We start from the raw sequence: 22,550 nt of genomic DNA, 5'->3' as shown, positions 1-22,550 counted from the left end.
TACAAGGTTTGGACAATATGCTCCAGTAATGGTGTTGTGTTTACTGGGTGGTGAATAAAACACATTTTGTGATAAGAATATTGAAACAAGGAGTAGTGCCTTCACTTTGTGGACTTGTTTGCAGAAGTATCAATTGTGGATACTTCCATGAAAGAGCACACCCAGGATGAATATATAAGGACAGTGCATAAGCCTACAATTGCATATATATATATATAAATATATATATATAGCATTAGCAAAGGTCTGGCACTCCCATCCAATATAAGTTTACTTGGTCTTGTGGCCCCACATCCCACATACAGATCTCACAGAACATCCAAAAGGTGCGGCACTTGGACAGTAGTCATCAACGTTTCAGTTTATTAACAGATATCTACTATCTGCTTATCTTTCTCTCCAGAAATGGCCTGATGTCTCTATACACTAGTATGGGGACAGAAATTCATTAATCTCTGAAAATACAATATTTTCGGAGCTTGATTGCGGGAGAATTCACCATCTTCAGATGGACTTTGCTCCACTTGTGTCACACACCCTGCTCATTCCCTATGAGAAGCAGTCCTGGTGTTGCAAACAGGAATCCTTTTGGATTCCTCCACCCCTGTCCGGCTCCTTCCACTGGATACTGGGGATTTTGTACGCCTGCGTGAACGGTAGGTCAGCAGACGCACTAGTTTCACTGCTCCAAAAAAGCAGTGACAGTCTTCGGGGAGACAGCTGTTTTTCAGATCAGCTGTCTCCGTGCCGGAGCAATGATGAGATGCTCCGGCACTTGCGGTGAGTTCAAATGTTAAAATAACCGGGTCCGTTTGGACCCGATAATTAACATAATGAATATAGCCCTATAAAAGTATTTTTAACATGTCAGCCTTACCCCTTCAGACACCTCCTTTTACTTTAGCTGCAGTTTTTAATTTAAAAGCAAAATATATAGAAAATGTTTCATTTGATATAATACTGCATGGCTTAAGATGGGTACACACTTGTCCAATCCTCCAGACCAGACTATAGACACAATCCTACTGGAAACCTGGACGCAGATTCAACACTCAATATATGCATCCACATCTGTACAATTTTGCAGAAGATCTCATATCTGCATCTGCTAAAACAATCTACTGAAAGGATGGTGTCACCCTATACACTTTTCCAATCTTTGGCAGACAAGCTGACACTCACAGACAGTGGCATAACAAGGGTATTTGGAGCCCAGAGTAAGATGAAAAATGGCGCCCCCTAATAAACGCGTCAAAAAAGTGGGCGTGACCATATGCCACAAGGGGCATGGTCACTGAAAAATGGGTGTTTCCCCATGAGTACTACCATTTCTCAAACATACCTTTCCATTCCATATGCACCTTAATGCCCCCAGTAGTAGTGCCCCTTATGCATTGCCCCCTATAGTAGTGCAACCAGTAGTAGTGCCCCTTATGCAATGCCCCCTGTTGTAGTGCACATTATGTAGTGCTCCAATAGTAGTGTCCCTTATCCAATGCCCCCTGTTGGTAGTGCACATTATGCAGTGACCACAGTATGTCCACTTATACAGTGCCCCCAGTAGTGCCCCTTATACAGTTCCCCCCGTAGTGCCCATTATACAGTGCCCAGTAGAGCCCCTTATGCAGTGCCCCTTATATAGGGCCCCCAGTAGTGTCCCTTATAAAGTGACCCAATGGTGCCCCTTATACAGTGCCCCCAGTAAAATACAGACACACATAATTATACTTACCCGAAACCCCGTTCCTGCGCCCACCGCTGTACATTCCTCCGGTCACGCTCTGCACTATGGGAGAGACGTGATGACGTCTCTCCCTTCACCCACTACAGAAGCCGGAAGGCAGAACTCATGAACGAGCTCTAGCCCAGCTCCGGCCCTGGGTGCAGTAGCCAAAAAAAGTCTGTCTGACTCTTAATGGCTGCAGTGCAAAAACAATAACACCACCGACGGTGGTGGTGTGTTTGTATTAGTGTGTAGTGCCGCGGACCGCACTGCCCTGAACAGCGACCAGGGGCGCCCTCCTGCATTACCTTTTTGATGAATGGCCCAAAAACTTAATTTCTACAAAAGCAGCCCAGGGCATGTGCCCCGATCGACACCCCCCTGTAGCTATGCCCCCCAAGGGCATAGCTACAGTAGGTGCAGAGAATGGGGTTGCTATGGGGCCCAGACCTCTCACTGCACTGCCATCTCCTGTGCCCTGGCTTTTCTATTCTCCGCAGTGCTGCTGCATGGTATCTGGGCCCAGAGCTGATCTAAGCTACAGCCATCTCTAGCTGCTGCCTCCATGCATTGTGATGTCACAATACAGGTCACAGCCCTATATAAAGGATGCCCAGCTACTGGCAGCCATTTTGTGGTGACATTTTGACCTACATTGATACTCTGAGTAGTTCCTGCCTTATTTAAGCAACTTTGGATAACGACTGCTGATATGGACTTTGGATTACATCTTCCAATAAGGACATAAACAGCAACATCTTCATAAAAAGAATCTGAATAATATCTTCAGCTAAGGACTATACTGTCAGTCTTAACCTTTGAGACACCTCCCTCTATTTATCTAGTCTTTAATTTAGAAACCATGAATAATGCAAATTATTCATAAGATATAAGGCTGCATGATTTAAGATGGGTACACACTTGTCCAATCCTTTGGGGATCCAACTCCAAATCAGACTGTTGACACAATCCTCATGGATACCTGGACGCAGATACATCACCCAATAAATGCATTCACACCTGTACAATATTGCAGCAGATCTCAGATCTGCATCTGCTAGAATAATCTACTAAAAGGATGGTTTCACCCTATACACTTTCCCAATCTTTGGCAGACAAGCTGACACTCACAGGCAAGGGCATAGCTACAGTAGGTGCACAGAATGGGGCTGCTATGGGCCCAGGCTGCCTCTGGGACCCAGACCATTCCCTGCATCGAGCTTTACTGCCATCTCCTAAGCCCCAGCTTTTCTATTCTCAGCAGAATGCTGCTGCATGGTATCTGGGCCTAGAGCTGATCTAAGCTACAGCCATTTCTAGCTGCTGTCTCCATGCATTGTGATATCACAATACAGGTCACACTCCTATATAAAGGATGCCCAGCTACTGGCAACCATATTGTGGTGACATTTTGTCCTACAGTGATACTCTGTGTAGTTCCTGCTTTCTTTAAACGACTTTAGATAATGACTACTAATATGGGTTTTGGATTACATCTTCCAGTAAGGTCCTAAACAGCAACATGTTCAGAAAAAGAATCTGAATAATATTGTTTCTAAATTAAAGACTGTAGATAAATAGAGGGAGGTGTCTAAAAGGGTAAGGCTGGCAGGATAAATAATGTTATATAGTCCTTACCCGAAGATATTATTCAGATCTGGACACAGGTAAGGACTATATAAAATGTTTTATCCTGTCAGCCTTACCCTTTTAGACACCTCCCTCTATTTAGCTACAGTCTTTAATTTAGAAACAATGGATAAAGCAAATTAGGGTACACACTTGTCCAATACTTTGGGGATCCAACTTCAGATCAGACTGTTGACACAATCCTCATGGATACCTGGACGCAGATACAACACCCAATAAATGTATCCACACTTGTACAATTTTGAAGCAGATCTCAGATCTGCATCTGCTGAAACAATCTGCTGAAAGGAAGGTGTCACTCTATATACTATCTTCCAAACTTTGGCAGACAAGCTGACACTAACAGACAAGGGCATAGCTACAATAAGAGCAGAGAATGGGCCCAGGCTGCCTCTGGGACCCAGACCTTTCCCTGCATCAAGATTTACTGCCATCTCCTGAGCCCCAGCTTTTCTATTCTCCGTGGAATGCTGCTGCATGGTATCTGGGCCCAGAGCTGATCTAAGCTACAGCCATCTCTAGCTGCTGCCTGAATGCATTATGATGTCACAATGCAGGTCATAGCCCTTATAAAGGATGCCCAGCTACCGGCAGTAACATTTTGTCCTACATTGATACTCTCTGGGCAGTTCCTGCTTTATTTAAGCAACTTTGGATAACGACTACTGATATGGATTACATCTCCCAATAAGGTCCTGAACAGCAATATTTTCAGAAATAGAAATCTAAAAACCATCTTCAGGTAAGGACTATATAACAAATCTATCTCTGCACTGATTTACACTGCCATCTCCTGAACCGTGGCTTTTCTATTCTCACCAGAGTGCTGCTGCATGGCATCTGGGCCTAGAGCTGATCTAAGCTACAGCCATCTCTATCTGCCTCCTCCATGCATTGTGATGTCACAAAGCAGGTTACAGCCCTATTATAACAGCCATCTCCAGCTGCTGCCTCCATGCACTGTGATGTCACAATGCAGGTTACAGCCGTATATGAAGGATGCCCATGGCAGCCATTTTGTGGTGAAATTTTGTCCTAAATTGATACTCTGAGCAGTTCCTGCTTTATTTAAGCAACTTTGGAAAACAACTACTGATATGGATTTTGGATTACATCTTCCAATAATATCCTGAACAGCAACATTTTCAGAAATATAATCTGAATAAAATCTTCAGGTAAGGATTATGTTACAAATTTTGGCCTGTCACTCTTACCCCTTCAGACAACTCCCTCCATGTTATCTGCAGTTTTTAATTTAGAAGTAATGGATGAAGCAAATTATTCATTTGATATGATGCTGCATGACTTAAGATGGGTACACACTTGCCCATCCCTCCAGGGATCCAACTCCAGACCAGACTGTTGACACAATCATACTGGAGACCTGGACACAGATTCAACATCCAATATATGCCTACACACCTGTCCAATTTTGCAGCAGAACTCAGATCTGCATCTGCTAAAACAATCGACTGAAAAGATTTTATCACCGTACACACTCTTCCAATCTTTGGCAGACCAGCTGCCACTCATAGGCAAAGTCATAGTTACAGTAAGTGCAGGGTATGGATTCCTATGGGGCCCAGGAGGCCTCTGGGGCCCAGATCTCTCCCTACAATGACTTACACTGCTATCGCCTCAGCCTCAGCTTTTCTATTCTCACCAGAGTGCTGCTGCATGCCATCTAGGCCTAGAGCTGATCTAAGTTACAGCCATCTCTAGCTGCTGCCTGCATGTATTGTGATGTCACAAATCAGGTCATAGCCCTATATAAAGGATGCCTAGCTACTGGCAGCCATTTTGTGGTGGCATATTGTCCTACACTGATACTCTCTGATTAGTTGCTGATTTTTATAAGCGATATTGGATAACGACTACTGATATGGACTTGGGATTACATTTTGAAATAAGGTCCTAAACAGAAACATCTTCAAAAAAATAATATGAATAATATCTTCAGGTAAGGATTATATAACACTTTTTAACCTGTCAGCCTTAACCCTTTAGACACCTCCCTCCATTTTATCTGCAGTTTTAATTTAGAATTAATGTACAAAGCAAATTATTTATTTGATATGATGCTGCATGTCTTAAGATGAATACACACTTGGCTGATCCTCCAGGGATCAAATTCCAACCCAGACTGTTGACACAAACGTACTGGAGACCTGGACACAGATTCAAAACCCAATATATGCCTCCACACCATTCAAATTTTGCAGCAGATCTCAGATCTGCATCTGCTGATACAATCTACTGCAAGGATGCTGTTACTCTATACACTTTTCCAATCTTTTGCAGAAAAGCTGACACTCACAGGCAAGAGCATAGCTACTACAAAACAGTGATAGGGTGAAAATCACATGCGCCCCTTTACAGCAGCTCAATACCCACTCAAAAAGGCCCCCAAATCTCATAAACATACAAATACACAATGGAGTGGTTCACAAGCGCTGTTTGGAATCGGGTATATGTACAGGACCCTCGATTTCCTCTGTGATAGGTTTCCTATATACTTCAAAAGATCGGAAAGAAGTAGTGATTTAATAACAATAATCAACCAATCAAAAACCGCCCCTAGTATAAGGTAGGATTAGAGAAAGATACTGGTCTATAAAACATATAGAGACCTCCACTAGTGTCTATGCTTTGTATCCAAATCCATAGTTTACATTAACATCCAATACATACATATAAAATATTAAAAAACATATAAATAGGCAAAAATTAATATATGACATGTATCCAGGATCGGGGTCCACCATAGCAGTATACACATAACTAAATCCAGGATCCCCAATCCAAATCCAGTCCGTTTTTAAATAAAGACTGTCCTTATAGTCCCGTCCTCCAATCATAGAACCTCTCCCACAATTTCGGTTGTTATCTTCTCAACCATTGGAGGAAAAGGGCGCCTGGTTGGTTGTTTACATTTGGCAAATCCGATCCACATGTAATAAAATGGGATGGATTAGTATAATAATATTCCAATATTATTATACTAATCCATCCCATTTTATTACATGTGGATCGGATTTGCCAAATGTAAACAACGGCTTGTGCGTTCCAACACAACTCCCCTGCACTTCCGGCTCTAGCTGCTGCCTCCATGCATTGTGATGTTACAATGCAGGTCACCGCCCTATATAAAGGATGCCCAGCTACTGGCAGACATTTTGTGGTGACATTTTGTCCTAAATTGATACTCTGAGTAGTTCCTGCCTTGTTCAAGCAACTTTGGATAATGACTACTGATATGGGCTTTGGATTACATCTTCCAATAAGGTCCTGAACAGCAACATTTTCAGAAAAAGAATTTGAATAAAATCTTCAGGTAAGGACTATGTAGCAAATTTTGGCCTGTCACTCTTACCCCTTCAGACATCTCCATCTATGTTATCTGCAGTTTTTAATTTAGAAGCAATGGATGAAGCAAATTATTAATTTGATATAATGCTGCATGACTTAAGACGGGTACACACTTGCCCATTCCTCCAGGGGTCCAACTCCAGACCAGACTGTTGACACAATCCTACTGGAGACCTGGACGCAGATTCAACACCAATATATGCCTACACACCTGTCCAATTTTGCAGCAGATCTCAGATCTGCATCTGCTGAAACAATTAACTGAAAAGATTTTGTCACTGTAAACACTCTTCCGATCTTTGGCAGACCAGCTGCCATCCATAGGCAGGGGCATAGCTATAATAGGTGCAGAGAATGGGGCCGCTATGAAGCCCAGGCCTCCTCAGGGGCCCAGACCTTTCCCTGCAGGCCTCCTCAGGGGCCCAGACCTTTCCCTGCACCGAGTTTCACTGCGATCTCCTGAGCCCCAGCTTTTTTCATTCTCCGCAATGTGCTACTGCATGGTATCTGGGCCCAGAGCTGATCTCAGCTACAGCCATCTCTAGCTGCTGCCTGCATGCATTTTTATGTCACAATTCTGGTCACAGCCCTATATAAAGGATGCCCAAGTGCTGGCAGCCATTTTGTGGTGATTTTTCATCCTACATTGATACTCTCTGAGCAGTTCCTGCTTTATTTAAACAACTTTGGATAACGACTACTGATATGGACTTTGGATTACATCTTCCAATAAGGTCCTGAACAGCTTCACCATCAAATTTAATATACACAATATTAATTAATTATAAAAATAACAGCAATATAAAATTGTTACCTAATAAAAACTGATCAAACAGTTAATAACAGCTGTTTTAGCTTTTATCTGTGGGGTATAATTTATCCACCTGGAAACGATGAGTATCTGCAAAAGCTTAGTCACTGGAAATATTCAATAAAGTTCCATATAGTATAGTACACATAGTTACCAGTACCACTAAGTTCTTTAAGCAGTCCCTTTGCTGTTACGGAATTCCCACAGGTTAGATATCCAGAGCGGTCTTGTATACAAAAAGTCCGGTCCTCTACTGAGGCCAATGGTAGTCAAATAATAAATGATTCCAATGATAAAAGAACTCTGGTGATGGGCCTAATGTGTTTCCCTGTCAGCTGACAGCTTCCTCAGAGGCGATATGAGTTGTAGTCCCCAATGACACACATTACAGGCAAAAACAATTCACCTGAGATGGTAATTAAGGTTTAGTCACATAGGGGCCTATTCATCATCACTTAATTTCTACAAAAGCTGGTGAAAACCCAAATTTTCACCTGCAATTGTAGAAATTAAGTATTCGGGCCATTCATCAAGAAGGTAAAGCAGAAGCTATCACAGATATCTCCTGCTTACCTTACTCTCGCGGAATGGCTTACTGTCCCCACTCACTGTCCCCTTACATTATTTTCAGAGCTTGACTGTGAAAGCATTCGCCATCTGCAGATGGCGAATGCTCCCACACTTGCCGCTCACCCTGCTCCTTCCCTATGGGAAGAAGACCCAAGTTGCAAAGAGGGATGCTTTAGGATCCCTCCGGCCCCTGTCCGGCTCCTTCCGCCAGACGTTATGGCTCCTGTGCACATGCGTGACCTGTAAGTCACGTATGCGCACTTGGGTCACTGCTCCAAAAAAGGCAGTGAAACAACTCGTAGAGACAGCTGATTTTCGAATTAGCTGTCTCCGCACTGGACCAATGATGATTTGCTCCGGCGTTCGCAGCGAGGAGGAATGTTAATTATTAGGGTCCGATAATTAACATAATGAATAGAGCCCATAGTGATTACAAATAAACAAAGAATTCACATGGTACAAACTCCTGGTGTTAATCAGAGTTAAACGTACCTGAATTCTAAAGGACAATATATATAAATACCTTATTTTGTATGTGTTTAAGACAAAATGATCCTGTGACGATAGGTCACGTGAGCGGGAGTCTGAAGACCGCAGTTGTGACTTTTTTGCACTGCATCTCACTACTTCAGAATGATATACAGGTTGAGTCTCCCATATCCAAAATGCTTGGGACCAGGGGTAATTTGGATAACAGAATATTCCGTATTTTGGAATAATTGCATACCATAATGAAATTTCTTGGAAATAGGACCCAAATATACACAAATATATAATTAAAATTACAATTTTTACTAAGGGCTCTATTTATCAACATTATTTTTGCTAAAATAAAGTGAAAAAGGGTGTTTTCACACCCTTTTCACATTATTTTAGTATCACCTATAGTTATTACAGGTCAATTGGAGTAGAATTCGTAAAATTCTACTCCAACCCCTAAGTATCACTTATTTTTAGTAAAGCAGATCGCATTTCCCATAACTGTAATGGGAAATGTGATCCGACCATAGTTACTAAAAATAAATGTGGAAAAAATACCGGGGAAAGCCCTGTGATAATAACGCCACAGGAGGTGGCGTTATCCAGGGTCTCCCCCCGGTTACCGGACTCCAGCCCTGCTCTAACGGGGAGAGCAGAGCCGGGAGTCGGTCCCTGTAATCAGCTGTGTAAAATAACTTACCTGACTCCAGGGACCGGTGATCGGGCCTCCGGTGATGACTCCCCTCCGGTCAGCTGGTCTCCCACAGTGCACTGCTGCCCGGTCATCAGGTAATCGGGCCCCAGTGCAGTATGGGAGATCACCTGACCGGAGGAATGGAGACCATCACCGGAGGCCTGGAGCATGCAGGTAAGTGTAAGTAAGGGAGGGGGGGTCGCAGGGGGGGGGCTCAGCGCCGGGGGTGGGGCTTAGCACCGGTGGGGGTAGCAGCGGCGGGCGGTCGGCGCATGCGCGGGCACTTAATCGCGGTATTTTTTGCGAAAATACCGTGATAAGGCTCCGAAGGGGATTCGCAGGGACAGAGCTTTATAGTAAGCTCTGTCCCTGCAAGGGATTTGTAGTAAATCCCTGTGATATTGCCGGAATTCGCAATGCGAATTCAGTCAGTAATATCACACTACAATCTGCATTACAAATGCAGATTGTAGTAAATAGAGCCCTAAAGGAGAAGTTTCTGTACAAAGGAAATTTTTAAAATAGCAGGTTATTTAGTCTGGACTTTCACAGAACATCTGTTTCATGAAGTCCATTTTGCTTTAATTGTATGTTTAAGTTTCATGTCGTACTGAACTATTTGAAACAAATAAAAATACTTTACTTCTTGGGATGCTCTATGTATAATATGGCATCACTGGGATGCTCTCTGTCTTGTATGCGGTCACTGGCATGCTCCCTGTATTGTATGGTAGTCACTGGGAGGCTCTATGTATGTTATGGTGGTTAAGAGGATGCTCTCTATGTTTATTTGGTCCCAGCTACATGGAGCAACTTACTGGGGTCACTAAAAGGAGGGGACTACTACTGGGGTCACTACAAGGGGGGGACTACTACTGGGGGTAATACAAGGGGGGGACTACTACTAGGGCACTACAAGGGGGGAACTACTACTGGGGGCACTATATAAGGGACTTACTACTGGGGGCAGAAGGGGCACTGCACAGGGGGGACCACTACTGGGAGCACTGCATAGGGGGGATCACTATTGGGGGCACTACTAGAGACCTGCATAAGAGAATTAGCAAAGGGCCTGATTCATAGTTGTATGCAATACCGAATGCTTACAGAGTGGAGTGATTATCGGTAAATCAGGGCCACTGTCTTGTACTTGCCCCCAGGCTAAAACAGACAGCCAGCCAGCCCCTGCAGGAATGCATCCAGCTGCCAGCTCTATGGTTACCATTTTAGCAGCACAACAAGTAAGTGCTAAGTAGCCAGATGTTTGATTCCTGTCCTGTCTGTGTTCCATACCCAGTGTCTGCCAGTTCTGTCTGTATTCTATATCCTATGTTTGCTTGTCCTGTCTGTGGTCCATATCCTGCGTGTGCCTGTCCTGTCTTTGTTCAATGTCCTTAGTGTCTGCCTGTCCAGTCTGTGTTCCATAAACTTGTATCTGCCTGTCCTGTCTGTGTTCCTTATATTGTGTCTGCCTGTCCAGTCTGCATGCCATACTCTATGTATGTAAAAGGTAAGTGCTAAGTGGCCAGACGTTTGATGCCTGTCCTGTCTGAGTTCCATACCCATTGTCTGCCTGTTCTGTCTGTGTTCCATATCCTATGTCTGCTTGTCCTGTCTGTGTTCCATATCCTATGTGTCTGCCTGTCCTGTCTGTGTTCCATATCCTATGTGTCTGCCTGTCCTGTCTGTGTTCCATACCAGGTCTATATTAACTACATACTAACTCCCTGAGTCCCTGGTTATTGCAGCTGGTACTTAGAGGTTCCTTTGAGGGGGCAATAAAATATGCTCTGCAGCAAGTTGGCAGTTTTTCAGTGGGCCCATAACATTGCATTCCCCTGGTGGGCCCTTCATGTCCCAGTCCGACACTGGAGATAGCCAACACAAAAAAGTAACAATACTGCCAGGAGATTCCTCTATTGTAATTGGCTATCTCTTGTTAATCCAATAATATACAGGTAAATAGTGGTCAGCCTGCTACTGGCTAGATATCCTGGTATTTTCCATGTGAACTCACAGACAGCCCTTTCTAATTCCAGCAAAAGGGAAATGCAGATAGCTGGTAAAAATGATTGTTTAGTTGGAGCAGGTAGGGATTATATCACAGGCCTGGGTTGTGATTAGGTGGGTCTTCCAAAGCTGACCTCCTGGATGTCTCTTGCTTTGCACCATTGGGATAAATTAGAAACTGAATTCAAAAAGAAATTTCTAAAATAACACAGAAAATCAATTTGCATTTCATTATTATAATTAATGCAAAAAGAAAAAAGCATACAGCATACTATAGCTATATTTTTACTTAACTTTTAGGAAAGTTTTCTGTGCAGCATACAGTCTCTGTAGTACAAAATAAAATTTTACATTCACCACTATCTATTAGCTACACTGTATAAAGCCCCATAGCCTTGAGGCTAAGCAATTACTGATATCAGATGTGCACTCACTGGGAAAAACTGCTTTGAGTTAGCAAGGAAAAAATCCAATTCAAATCACATAAAGGCATTCCACAGAAGCATGATAAAGATATCTCTCATGTCAAGTCGCAGACTGCTACCCGGAAATTCCACTCTTAACCTGTGACTTAAATTAAGTATTTTACCTCGTCCTCTCAAAAAGACATCGTAATTTGAATATGTATGTAAAAACACCAGCTGCACCTTACATCATCATACATTAGGAAACAATAGTCAAAAATCAATAAATAATGTAAATAAATTAAAGAAGATTCTGTTGTTTGTGAGGTCTGGAGTTAGTAACACAAAAAAGATCATCATACTTTCTAGCATTTGACACAACTAAAAAAACACTCAATTATAATAACAATGTTGGCCACTCACCACTGGCTGAAACAGTTGTGATTATATTTGACAGATGCCTCCTAATTAATTATTAAAGAAACAACAGATACTTACATAAACTGGGTATGAATTCAATTATAGAATGAAAAGAACATTGTCCACAAAGGATTAAAATGGTCTGTGAATTAAATTAATGGATATATACAGTAGGTACAGTATTAATAGTTTTATTAAAGGTCCATAGCGAAGAAGATGGGGATCTCAGATACAAGTTGGAGGCTCTATTTACTCCTAAACTCATACAAGCTTTTAAAGACACATAAATGCATCACGGTATGGCACATAGATCAAACCTTTTATGGTCTGGGCAAGTGATAAATTCCAGAGTCTATTATAAAGCAATTCTGGCCTTATTGCTGGTGTTTGGAAGGTCACAGCTATGTTCTAACACTTCTCAATTTCTCAACTATTTGTGGGGTCATACCAACTACCCTTAGCAATAACCCAGTTTCCTTGAGAAAGGCCCAGGTGAAACGCATGTTGGACATTTCCCAAGGACCTATCTGTGTGCACAGGGGTCCACGGTCCTTTGTCACCCAGACCCTCACTGTCAGGTACACTTACTTTCTTTTTCTCATTGTCAGCTGTTCTTTCATCAGCTGCAGCTCCATGCAGTCACCCTGTGCTGCCTCTGCATCAGGGGGTGACTGGGATCTTGAGCTGAAAGCAGAAACAACCCACCTTCCTTCTCTGTGCCACCTTCTCTGGACTCTCATCCCCTGTCTGATACATTGTATGACAGGGGAAAGCAGATCCATAAGCACTGATACTGTCATTCTGCGTTCATTTTTATCTTTAGGAAGGTTATAATTTATATATCATTGAATTCATTTTTTTCTCTCTGATATCCCCAGCAGACTGACATTAACTTCCATTACCATTTTGGTTTGAGATTTTTTTGACTACTGTATTTACAGAACTGTAATGTACTTTTTAATTGTGTCACTTTTCCACATTCATTAAACTTTTCACTGCCATACATATTTCACCTTATTAGGTACACTTCACCTTTATCCCTCACATTTTTTTCATTCATTTGCATCAATATGGTATTAACTGCTATACATATCTATTCAATTGTGCAATATATATTATTTTTTTAGCTCATATACTAGAAATTTCTGAGAATGTTGTTTCTATCCCCCAATTTTAAATTGACCAAGAAAGAGATATGTTTTATTGTATAAATAGAGGTGTGCCCCTCCAATAGGAGTATCTTTGTTTCTCTTTTTCCTGGTCTGATAACTCAACTTTCCTAGGCAGACCTAGGCAAAAAAAAGAAATTGGCTTTCAAATGGCAGAGTCCTGATCCATGTACCAAGCCAAAATAAAAAGGTTGAAGAACAGGTATCACCTGCTTAGCCTTGCATTACCAGCTTTCATTAGTTTTAACCACTGCAAGTGGCATGGTCCAAGATGAACTAGAAATGGACAGCAATTAGTAACAAGGTTTACTGCCTAATATTCCTTCTCAATATTTTGTCACTATTGGGAACAATTTCCCACTGATAAAAACAGCACCATCCAGAACACCAAACAACATAGCTCCAAGCTCCACACTATAAGAAATGTGAACAATATAAGGCTGCTAGAAATCAGACATCTGCAAGATAGAACCCAGAGACCAAAACATTTCTAATTAAATCAAAAGCATATTGAACAGCTGGAGACAATTTTAATAGATTATAATTCTTATTTGCAAATAGTTTTGTCAATGTAGCAGTTCTTATTGAAAAAGAGGGATAAAGTGGGAATAATAACTAATCATTATTAAATGCTATACTTATTCTACCAGCTACATCTAGGAGCATTTTTTAACTCTGCTATTAGTTCATGTAAAGCAAAATTTGAAAATGCTCCAAGGAAGACTCCTTGCCTAACTTTTAGCCATGCATACTCATGTGCCGTGTCTAAAGACCCAGCTATGCACTATTCTCAGATATACAAATAAAGGAGGTGTCATGGAGGATGCAATATATAAGAGAAGAGTCCTTTTTACCTAGCGAGCAACTTCATTTCCATTTTAGTAAGCTGCACCATCACCTGTTTCCAGGAAAAAGAAAAAATCCTAATAATTGACTTACAGTATTAAGATTTTTTCCTTTTTCCTGGTAACCAAGTCATAGTGTTCCCTACTGTATAACCGAACCCCTCCATATTTTAACTTCTTAAGGGATGTCGAAAATATTCAGGGTTTTTTCCCCACAGTACAGTGCAAAATTACTCCTATTAAATAGCAAAGTAAACAAATGGTGGCAGTTTATTCTATTTATATCTGAATAAACAAACTTTTTAAACATAGTTTTTTTAATGGTATATTAACATCATAAACCAACCTATACTGGTTTGTTTCATTTTTAATATAGCCAGAACATCTTTCAATATCTTGAGCTCTAATATTTGTGTGCACTGATTGGTTAACATTGCTCAGGTTAAACTCACTCTAGAAAATAATTTCAACAGTTTAGAAGATATTTGACGGGTGGTGGTAGAACGTAGCCCTCGGCTAGCAGAAACTCATGCCAATGAGAATATGGCTATATAGGTCTATCACTATCCTGTAAAAAGGCTTTCAAAAATATGCAGAGGCATTCACGTTAAACAACCAAATATCGATCGACCTCCTCATATATACAAGACCATATGTGTCTATATTTTGTCCCAGCCCAAAGGGCCACAACATGGTAAGTGCCATAGAAAAGGCTTGAAGGCAGATTTATTAAACTTTTTAAAAAGGAAAGTGGAGGTGTTGCACATATCAACCAATGAGATTTTAGCTATCATTTATCTAGTACATTTATAGAAAATAATATCTAAAATCTGATTGGTTGTATGTGCTACATCTGCACTTTTCCTTTTTAGAAGGCTTAATAAATATTTCCCTTAGTTACATGTTTAAGACTGTATGTACTGTACTGTACTATATATAATTGATAAGGAAATTCTTGAATGTCCACTCATGAGAAGTCAGTGCAAAGCAAGTTATTTATTGAACAGTTACCTTGATTACATACATATGCATATGGGGCATTTTCAACACAGAAATGTCTACCCTCAACATGGTCTCCATCCTTTATATAGTCCTACTTACGTAGGCTAATCACATGATTTCATTTGGATACCATATAAGTTTAAGGGGCCTATTCATCAACACTAAAATAACGTTTTTAAGGACATTTTCCTTAAATAACGTTATTTTGGTATTCATGAACAGACTTAGCACAGGAGATATCACAGATATCTCCTTGCTAAGTTCCCCTGCGTTAATTTCCACACTCCCCATACATTAGTATGGGGATGTGGAAATTGTGGTATTCATCAAATTCCGAAAATTATGAATTTTCGAAATTTGATGCAGTTACTATTCGCCACTGTGAGGTGGCGAATAGCAGAATCGACTTACCTGTATCCGCGTGTGCAGGTCCCCCGACGAGTCCCTCCGGCGCTCTGCTCCGTCCTCAGGCTCCGGAGGCTGGTCGGACATGTGTGCTCCCCAGCAGAGCACAAGAAAGTTTTGAAAGAAAAAAAAAAAGTTTTTTTTTCTTTCTAATTTGTCATGTGGTCTGCTGGGAAACCACATGACAGACCAGCAGGACGGAGCCGGAGGCTGCTGCGCGGACAGGTAAGTCGGGGGGGGAGGTGAGCGGAGGGGGAGGGGGGGTCGAGGGGGGGTACACAAACTTAACGCATCTGTAGGCAGTGCTGCGCATGCGCTGGTTTTACAGGTGTAACAGCGCATGCGCAGCACTGTTTCCAGATGCGATAAGGTAGTGTAGGCAGGGAGAAGTATCTATTTCCCGAAAAGCTGTCATCGCAAAAATGACAGCTTTTCGGAATAGATACTTATGGAGAGGTGGAATGATGAATTCCACCTATAATTAGGTAGAACTCCATTCGAGTTCTAAACCTAATTATCTCTAGAGAATTTTTAGGTTTAATGAATAGGCCCCTAAATCATTATAATCATACAATATCAAGCAAAGTTGAACTGTTCCAGTTCTAAACAACTCAGGACTGGATGGGAACATGGCTGCAGTTTGGAAAGTTAAAGATGACCCACTGCGTCTACAAATCAGAGAAGTATAAAAAGAGTCAGTCCCTTCCTATTAGCATTGCAGCTAGTAGTGACAATTATAGACACAGAACATACAAATAATATATACTAGTTATGAGTGTTGGTACATACCAAATGTTGTGGGAGATTGAAGTGGATTTGTAATAAACATTTTAGATGATATTTGCACATTATTATAATATCCACTATATAATTGTTTTATTAAAGCTGTGTTCATTTTGGAAGCTCTCAAAGGTTTTCAGTTTTGTATATAGCAAAATTATGGATACAGCCATACTGTGAGGGGAATTCAAGTAGCCACGGTACTTTACCGCCAGCTAATTGTCCCCCGGCATGAGAAAACATTTGAATTTTGCATTAAAAAGAAATGGGAAAATACAATTTTTTCACACCTGAAAAAATATTTGGTCTAATTGAATTCCCCCCTGTATATCTTAGTGCAGGGATACTGTTCCTCTACAATGGGGAACCTCAGGCCTAGGGGCCGTATAAGGCCCTCAGAGTCATTTGGTCTGGTCCTCTGAGCTTTTCTCTGCTAGCCTCATCTGGATAGCAGGGTGCCTATAATGGCACCCTGCGGCCAGAATCTATACAGTAGTGCCACCTGGAGCATCCTTAGGATGCTTCAGACTGTCACACCGCTGCCCTTACAGCTCCCCGGAGCATCCTCAGGATGCTCCAGGCATTGCTGTAATCACTGGCAATTGTTGCCCCGTCCCCGTGTGACATCACAGGGAGGAGGCGTGGCCTGCACCAGGCCCACAAATAATGTTATATATATCAAAATGGCCCTCGGCAGAAAAAAGGTTCCCCACCCCTGTCTTAGTGGGTAACACACGAGATTCCATTTTATTAATTGGACCTGCAGTGCTTATCTACAATGGCTATGGATAACCCTAACTACTATCTACACCAACAAAACACAATGTTAGGGTTCTTATATTAACCAGATCAAGTATGAAAATTAATCATCTCACTTTAAAAGATTCACACACATTTGACTGATTCAACTTCACCTTTCTTGTCTGCAGGCATTCCTACTTAGAAATACACTCCTTTATGTTATAAGGAAAGAAAAACTATAAATGAATACAGTAAAGGGCGCTGTTAAATGGAGGTAGTCAGCCTCCTAAGTAACAATAGCTAAAAGCAATGAACAGCGCTAAAGGTAAAAAATAATTGAAACAATATAAAACATAAAGCATAAAAAACATAAATAAAAAGTTCAAAATGAATACATTTATCCATATATATAATATATAATAATTCTAAAAGGCATACATTCTGTAAACCTTGTAGGCACTAGAATAGTGAAAAATGGAGCCTATCAATTGCTCTATTTTTTACTACAGGGTTTACCGAATGTATGTCTTTTAGACTTATTATATATTATATACATCGATGTATGGATACATGTATTCATTTTGAACTTTTTATTTATATGCCCCAACACTGGGTTTTTTATGCTTTAAGTTTATTAAATTTCAATTATCATTTATGTTATAAACTTACTGCACAGAGAAAAAACAGTGAAGAACTTTAACAGGAATATACAGTGCTATAAATGGAAGCAAACCATACAGAAAATGTCCTAAAAGGCTAATTGATCCCCCGGGACTAATCAATTAGCCCCAAAGACAGCCAGGAGGCTGCACTTAAAAGGGATTTTTTTGGGGAAAAGAAATCCCTGATAAATAGCTTAACGGGTGCCGTGACTATGTTAACACATAAGTTCAGGAACTTTTCCTGTATTCTATGTGTTAATGGCCGTTACAAGGGTAATTTAATGGATTCAGTTTATGGGAATGACACAAGTATGAATATCTATCTATCTATTTTAAATCCAGTGATATGTCACAACCATTAAGTGCTACAGTTCAGTCTCACTGCTTGCACTGTAGCACACCATGCTTTCATATATGCTAGGCCACTTGTATAGATATTGTGCCATTGGATTTTTCAGTATGTATCATACTGTATTTTGTTAATTCATCAATACTGTATATATATATATTACATTCCAAGCAGCTAGGTTAATTATATATGTAGTTCGTAAACCAATTGTATTTTGCATACTTACAAAAAGAAGTAGAAGGACAATATCAGGGTTATCACATGCACAAGCAACATGCATCGGAGTCCAGGATTCCTCATCTTGGTGATTTATGTTAACTCCTCGGTCAATGAGGATTTCTGCTGCAAATGCATTATCATAACGTGCACACTGGAAGAGAGGAAGATAACATCTTACAGCTGGAATTCAATATTTGCATAATACATTTCAATGGCTGCTTTCAGATTGTAAAGCTGTAATTGACCAAATAACTACATATACAGTATGTGACAGATAATCATCATCTAGGACTAAATAACTTTCAATACTTACAATGAATTAAATGTACCTAGAACTTCCTATGGAATGCTAATAAGTATGTTTTATTTGGAGTACTATGCTTGTCATATAGGCGGCTGTGACGATACGAGTGTTAATGAGAGTCTTGTTAAAGACTTTGTTGAGCAGCTGAAGTAAGGGGTCAAGAGAAATGTGATTTGTGATGCTCTTTTAAAAGGGATATGCATGAGTCAAGTTCGTACGTCAGATATCCTTGGTCCTATTAAAAAATACAATGCACTTGCACTATGCCTATAAAAGCGGCAGCTGGAAGACAAAAAGCTGCTTTTCACACAGTGAATTTCACTTACACTAAGCAAGAGGGAAACAGTTCACTCACCATTAAAAGCGCTTGGGGGAAATGAACTGAAAATGAGGCTGGTGAGAGAGATTAATTGAGTTTGTAGAAATAGTCTGGGGTTTCAGGGGAATGTATTAAGCTTAAGGACAGATAAAATGAAGCTGATATGATAGAAAATCATGTGGATAGGTAATAAATACATAATGAGGGCTGGGAGTTTACATGGGATGATGGTGCTGCAGAAGAGATGAATTAGAGGCTGATGTTAATTGTTGCCGGTATGGGAAAAGCTCCCCAATATACAGTTGTATATGCCATATGCTATGATGCTCAAATACGCTGCTGTGTTTTTATGTTCTGTATTTGTAATATTTATTGTTCTCTACCAATGATCTTTATTATTAACTTTATTATATATATGCTGCGGATACAGTGCTTAGGACCACTGACTTTAGCTATGTAACTTATGCCGGATGCAATGCAAACATGCACATCTCATGCAGTGCCCTTTATGGTGTTGATGCAGAGTTGGCCACAATTGTGCAGCAAGTTGAATGTGTAAAATGTGTAAAATGAATTCACTAAAACAGCTTCAATTCTGTGCATTTGCCATGCTGCTACTATTACAAAATGCATGTTGAGCGGCACAAGTAGCATATGCCATCAGGAAGATGGCATTACCCATCGCAACCAAGGCAAGCCCAGGAGTGAATCGCATTCCGGCGCTTGGTGTAGAAGATGAATTTGGTCAAACTCGCATTTTGTGGGTTTCACCGCATTTCTCGCTTTGCTGTATCCCGCCCACTATGCGATTTGACTAGGACGCACAAGCAGACTGCGCTGATTAATTTGATATGTGACACTTGTATATCTGTGTGCGGCTGAGTCTCTGAATTAGTATGCGAAGTCCTACGATCTAACGACATCAAGCTTTTTTTCAATGCAAAGTTCCTTTGACAGACTCAGTCGCACACAGATATACAAGTGTCACATATCAAATTAATCAGTACAGTCTCCTGGTGTGTCCTAGTCACATCGCATTGATACAGACGCATTTTTGGAAAAAAAGGAGCCCAACGCTAGCACAGTTGCATGAGACCTGGCGACTCACTGAAGCCAGGATAGATGTAGGAGGACACATCTGTAGGCTACACAAACTGGGACTCTCTGCATATGCCTACTCATTGAAGATCTAAGATTACTCATCCATGAGTAAATTCAAAAATCCAGTTTGTTTGCACTATGAATAAACACAATGACCTTCACAAATGAAGGACCATTATTTTTGAGCATTGCAGTAAGTCCAAATAATTTACCTACCTACCCACCCCTTGAACTGTTCCAACCCCCCATACTGTCATGCAGAAAATTGAATACATCCGCAAAGCCAGCATCTTCATATTGCCATGCATAAGCTGGAGTTACAAATGTGAAAATCAAAATCACATTATATGATGCAGAGCAGTGTGTTTGTGAGTAACCCCTAACTTTCTTGTAGAAGAACATGTATACACATTCCTTTTTACTTTTTCTTAAAAACAGACTTACCAGATGAAGGAGACATCCTCCTGAAGTGATAAGAGTGTGGGGATCGGCACCATCCTTTAGTAACTGCAATACTGCAATTTTATATAACATGAATGAAAAAGTGTACATTTCTTTTTATGACTACAAGCATTATTTTATACTCATCTCAGTTTACCCAGCAACGTCCAGACATTAACTAAGAAAACAAATATATCCTGATTAACTTATGCTAAGGGCAGTACAGACATTCCTTACTTAACAACCTACTTGTTTAACAACCATTCGGACTTACGACCAGATCTCTGACTAGCTGGAACCCATAGTACAATGACTAAAATGTTATTCTGAATGTCTTTTTTTTTTAGAACTTTAATTGTACTGTACAGTATGTAAGAGTTATGCAAAGTAAAACAGTTACAGTATCAAGTTTGAGTATCCTTTAGACCTTATCTATATTCAGAATAAATATAAATGATTATCTGTATTAAGTATATATGGCTCCTCGTTTAGTGACCATTTCGTTTAACGACCTAGTCGTAGTAACAGAACTCGGTCGTTAAGTGAGGAATGTCTGTATATAGATTTGTTTTATTACATTTGTTAACCAAAATATGCACTTTTAAAGGTACAATTAGTATTTCTCCCACCTGCCTTCTTTTGTTACATTGTGCCTCAATATCTATATATGCACACAACCCAAATGACTTCAACACAAAGTCATGTAAATGCCATTAACATAAAAAACCATGTAGTTATAAATAAAACAAAACAGTAAAAATCTCAATTAATATTGTATAGAGTGTAAAATATATTCTGTATATTGAATTTAGGAGCCCAGCAGAGACTTATGGAAAGTTGATGGTTGCATATTGGAATAGCTATTTGCATAAATATTTGCATAAACATTCATGTAGCACAAATTGAGTGATTGACTGCAAAGAAAGATGGGATTTACATATAAAGAGGTTCTGGCCATCCACAATCCTGATAATGCAATAAAACTGTAAGGCAATGTAGTTGGCAAAGAAATTCAGCAAACTAAACGAAACCACCTCATTGCAACTCTAGTCGTAGACTTTACATTTCACAAAATGCTTGTTACAAAAGTAGCATGCAACAACAAAGCAATAGCAGAACACAATGATGCCCTCTTTTCCGCTTTGGGTCTGTCTTTGTAATGACTTGTACTACCATGAAACTTGATTTGCATGAAAGTTTGCATCTTAGCATATCATGTGTGATATGAACTTGGTGGAACATTGAGTACTGCAATTTTCTAATCAATAAATATCGAAATATAAAATCGAGATACGAGTATCAAAATGAAAACATATTCTCCTCCACCTATATCAGATTGAATGTGATGAGTTCAGCATTGAGTTATATGCTGTTACTTTACGACAGCCAATGACAACATGAGACACAAAACCATTTGCATCAACTAATAAAACAAAATAATGTTCTATTGTTCACCTGTTGTTTTCTCATAATGATTGGGCATCACATTTGGAAGAACTCCCTGCACAATGTATAATCACTTGCTTTTTCACCCATCTTTTCTTCAATTAGTTTTTTTTCTTACCTTCTTTGTCATCATGGTGGATTATTGCATCTTGTATCTTGTCAGAGAGTTGAAAATTAACTTTGTAGCTTTTCTTTTGCTTGCTTCTTCTCTTGTATCCGTCTTGTCTTTGTAGAGCCTTTTCCCGCTCGTAATAAGCCTTGAGTTGGTCACAGCGCATACGTCTCACAAGACGTTGTCGCTGGCCCAAAGGAAGAGTCTCCAGCAAACACTGGTCAATTTCCATGTCATGTGATCGAAAAACATTACAAAGTTGGAAACAGCCTTTGAGAGAAACAGAAGGTAACAGGAGAAATTACTAGTATGTTCAATAATGCTAGTCATGTTTTACATTTCATATTCTCATATTATTGACCCATAAAGTATTACATAGTATCATTTGTACTCATTATAATTTCTACTGACTTTTACATGGGTTTGTATGACATCTTTTCTTCAGAAAGACAACATCTGTCTAGTTGCAAAACAAACCACAAGATAGCCCGAGTATATGCCAAGGTGCCCATATATTACTATAT

General features: G+C 40.3%; 1 protein-coding gene across 1 annotated transcript in view; it reads right to left on the bottom strand.

The window, feature by feature from the left end:
* Window positions 1-22,288, bottom strand: part of MYO16 (myosin XVI) — a 309,776-nt gene extending 287,488 nt beyond the window's left edge. Inside the window, exons 1-3 of the mRNA XM_088458316.1 lie at window positions 22,033-22,288; window positions 20,472-20,542; window positions 18,311-18,454 (exon numbers count right to left, since the gene is read on the bottom strand). Coding sequence (XP_088314442.1) covers window positions 18,311-18,454; window positions 20,472-20,542; window positions 22,033-22,258 — 441 coding nt within the window. The 5' untranslated portion in view covers window positions 22,259-22,288. The remainder of the gene's footprint in view (window positions 1-18,310; window positions 18,455-20,471; window positions 20,543-22,032) is intronic.
* Window positions 22,289-22,550: the final 262 nt, after the last annotated feature.

Source organism: Taudactylus pleione, unplaced genomic scaffold (genome assembly GCF_031769625.1).
Source record: "Taudactylus pleione unplaced genomic scaffold, aTauple2 ptg000041l, whole genome shotgun sequence".
Lineage (NCBI taxonomy): Eukaryota > Metazoa > Chordata > Amphibia > Anura > Myobatrachidae > Taudactylus > Taudactylus pleione.
Note: the sequence above shows the minus strand (reverse complement) of the source record. Positions and strands in the feature narration are given on the sequence as shown.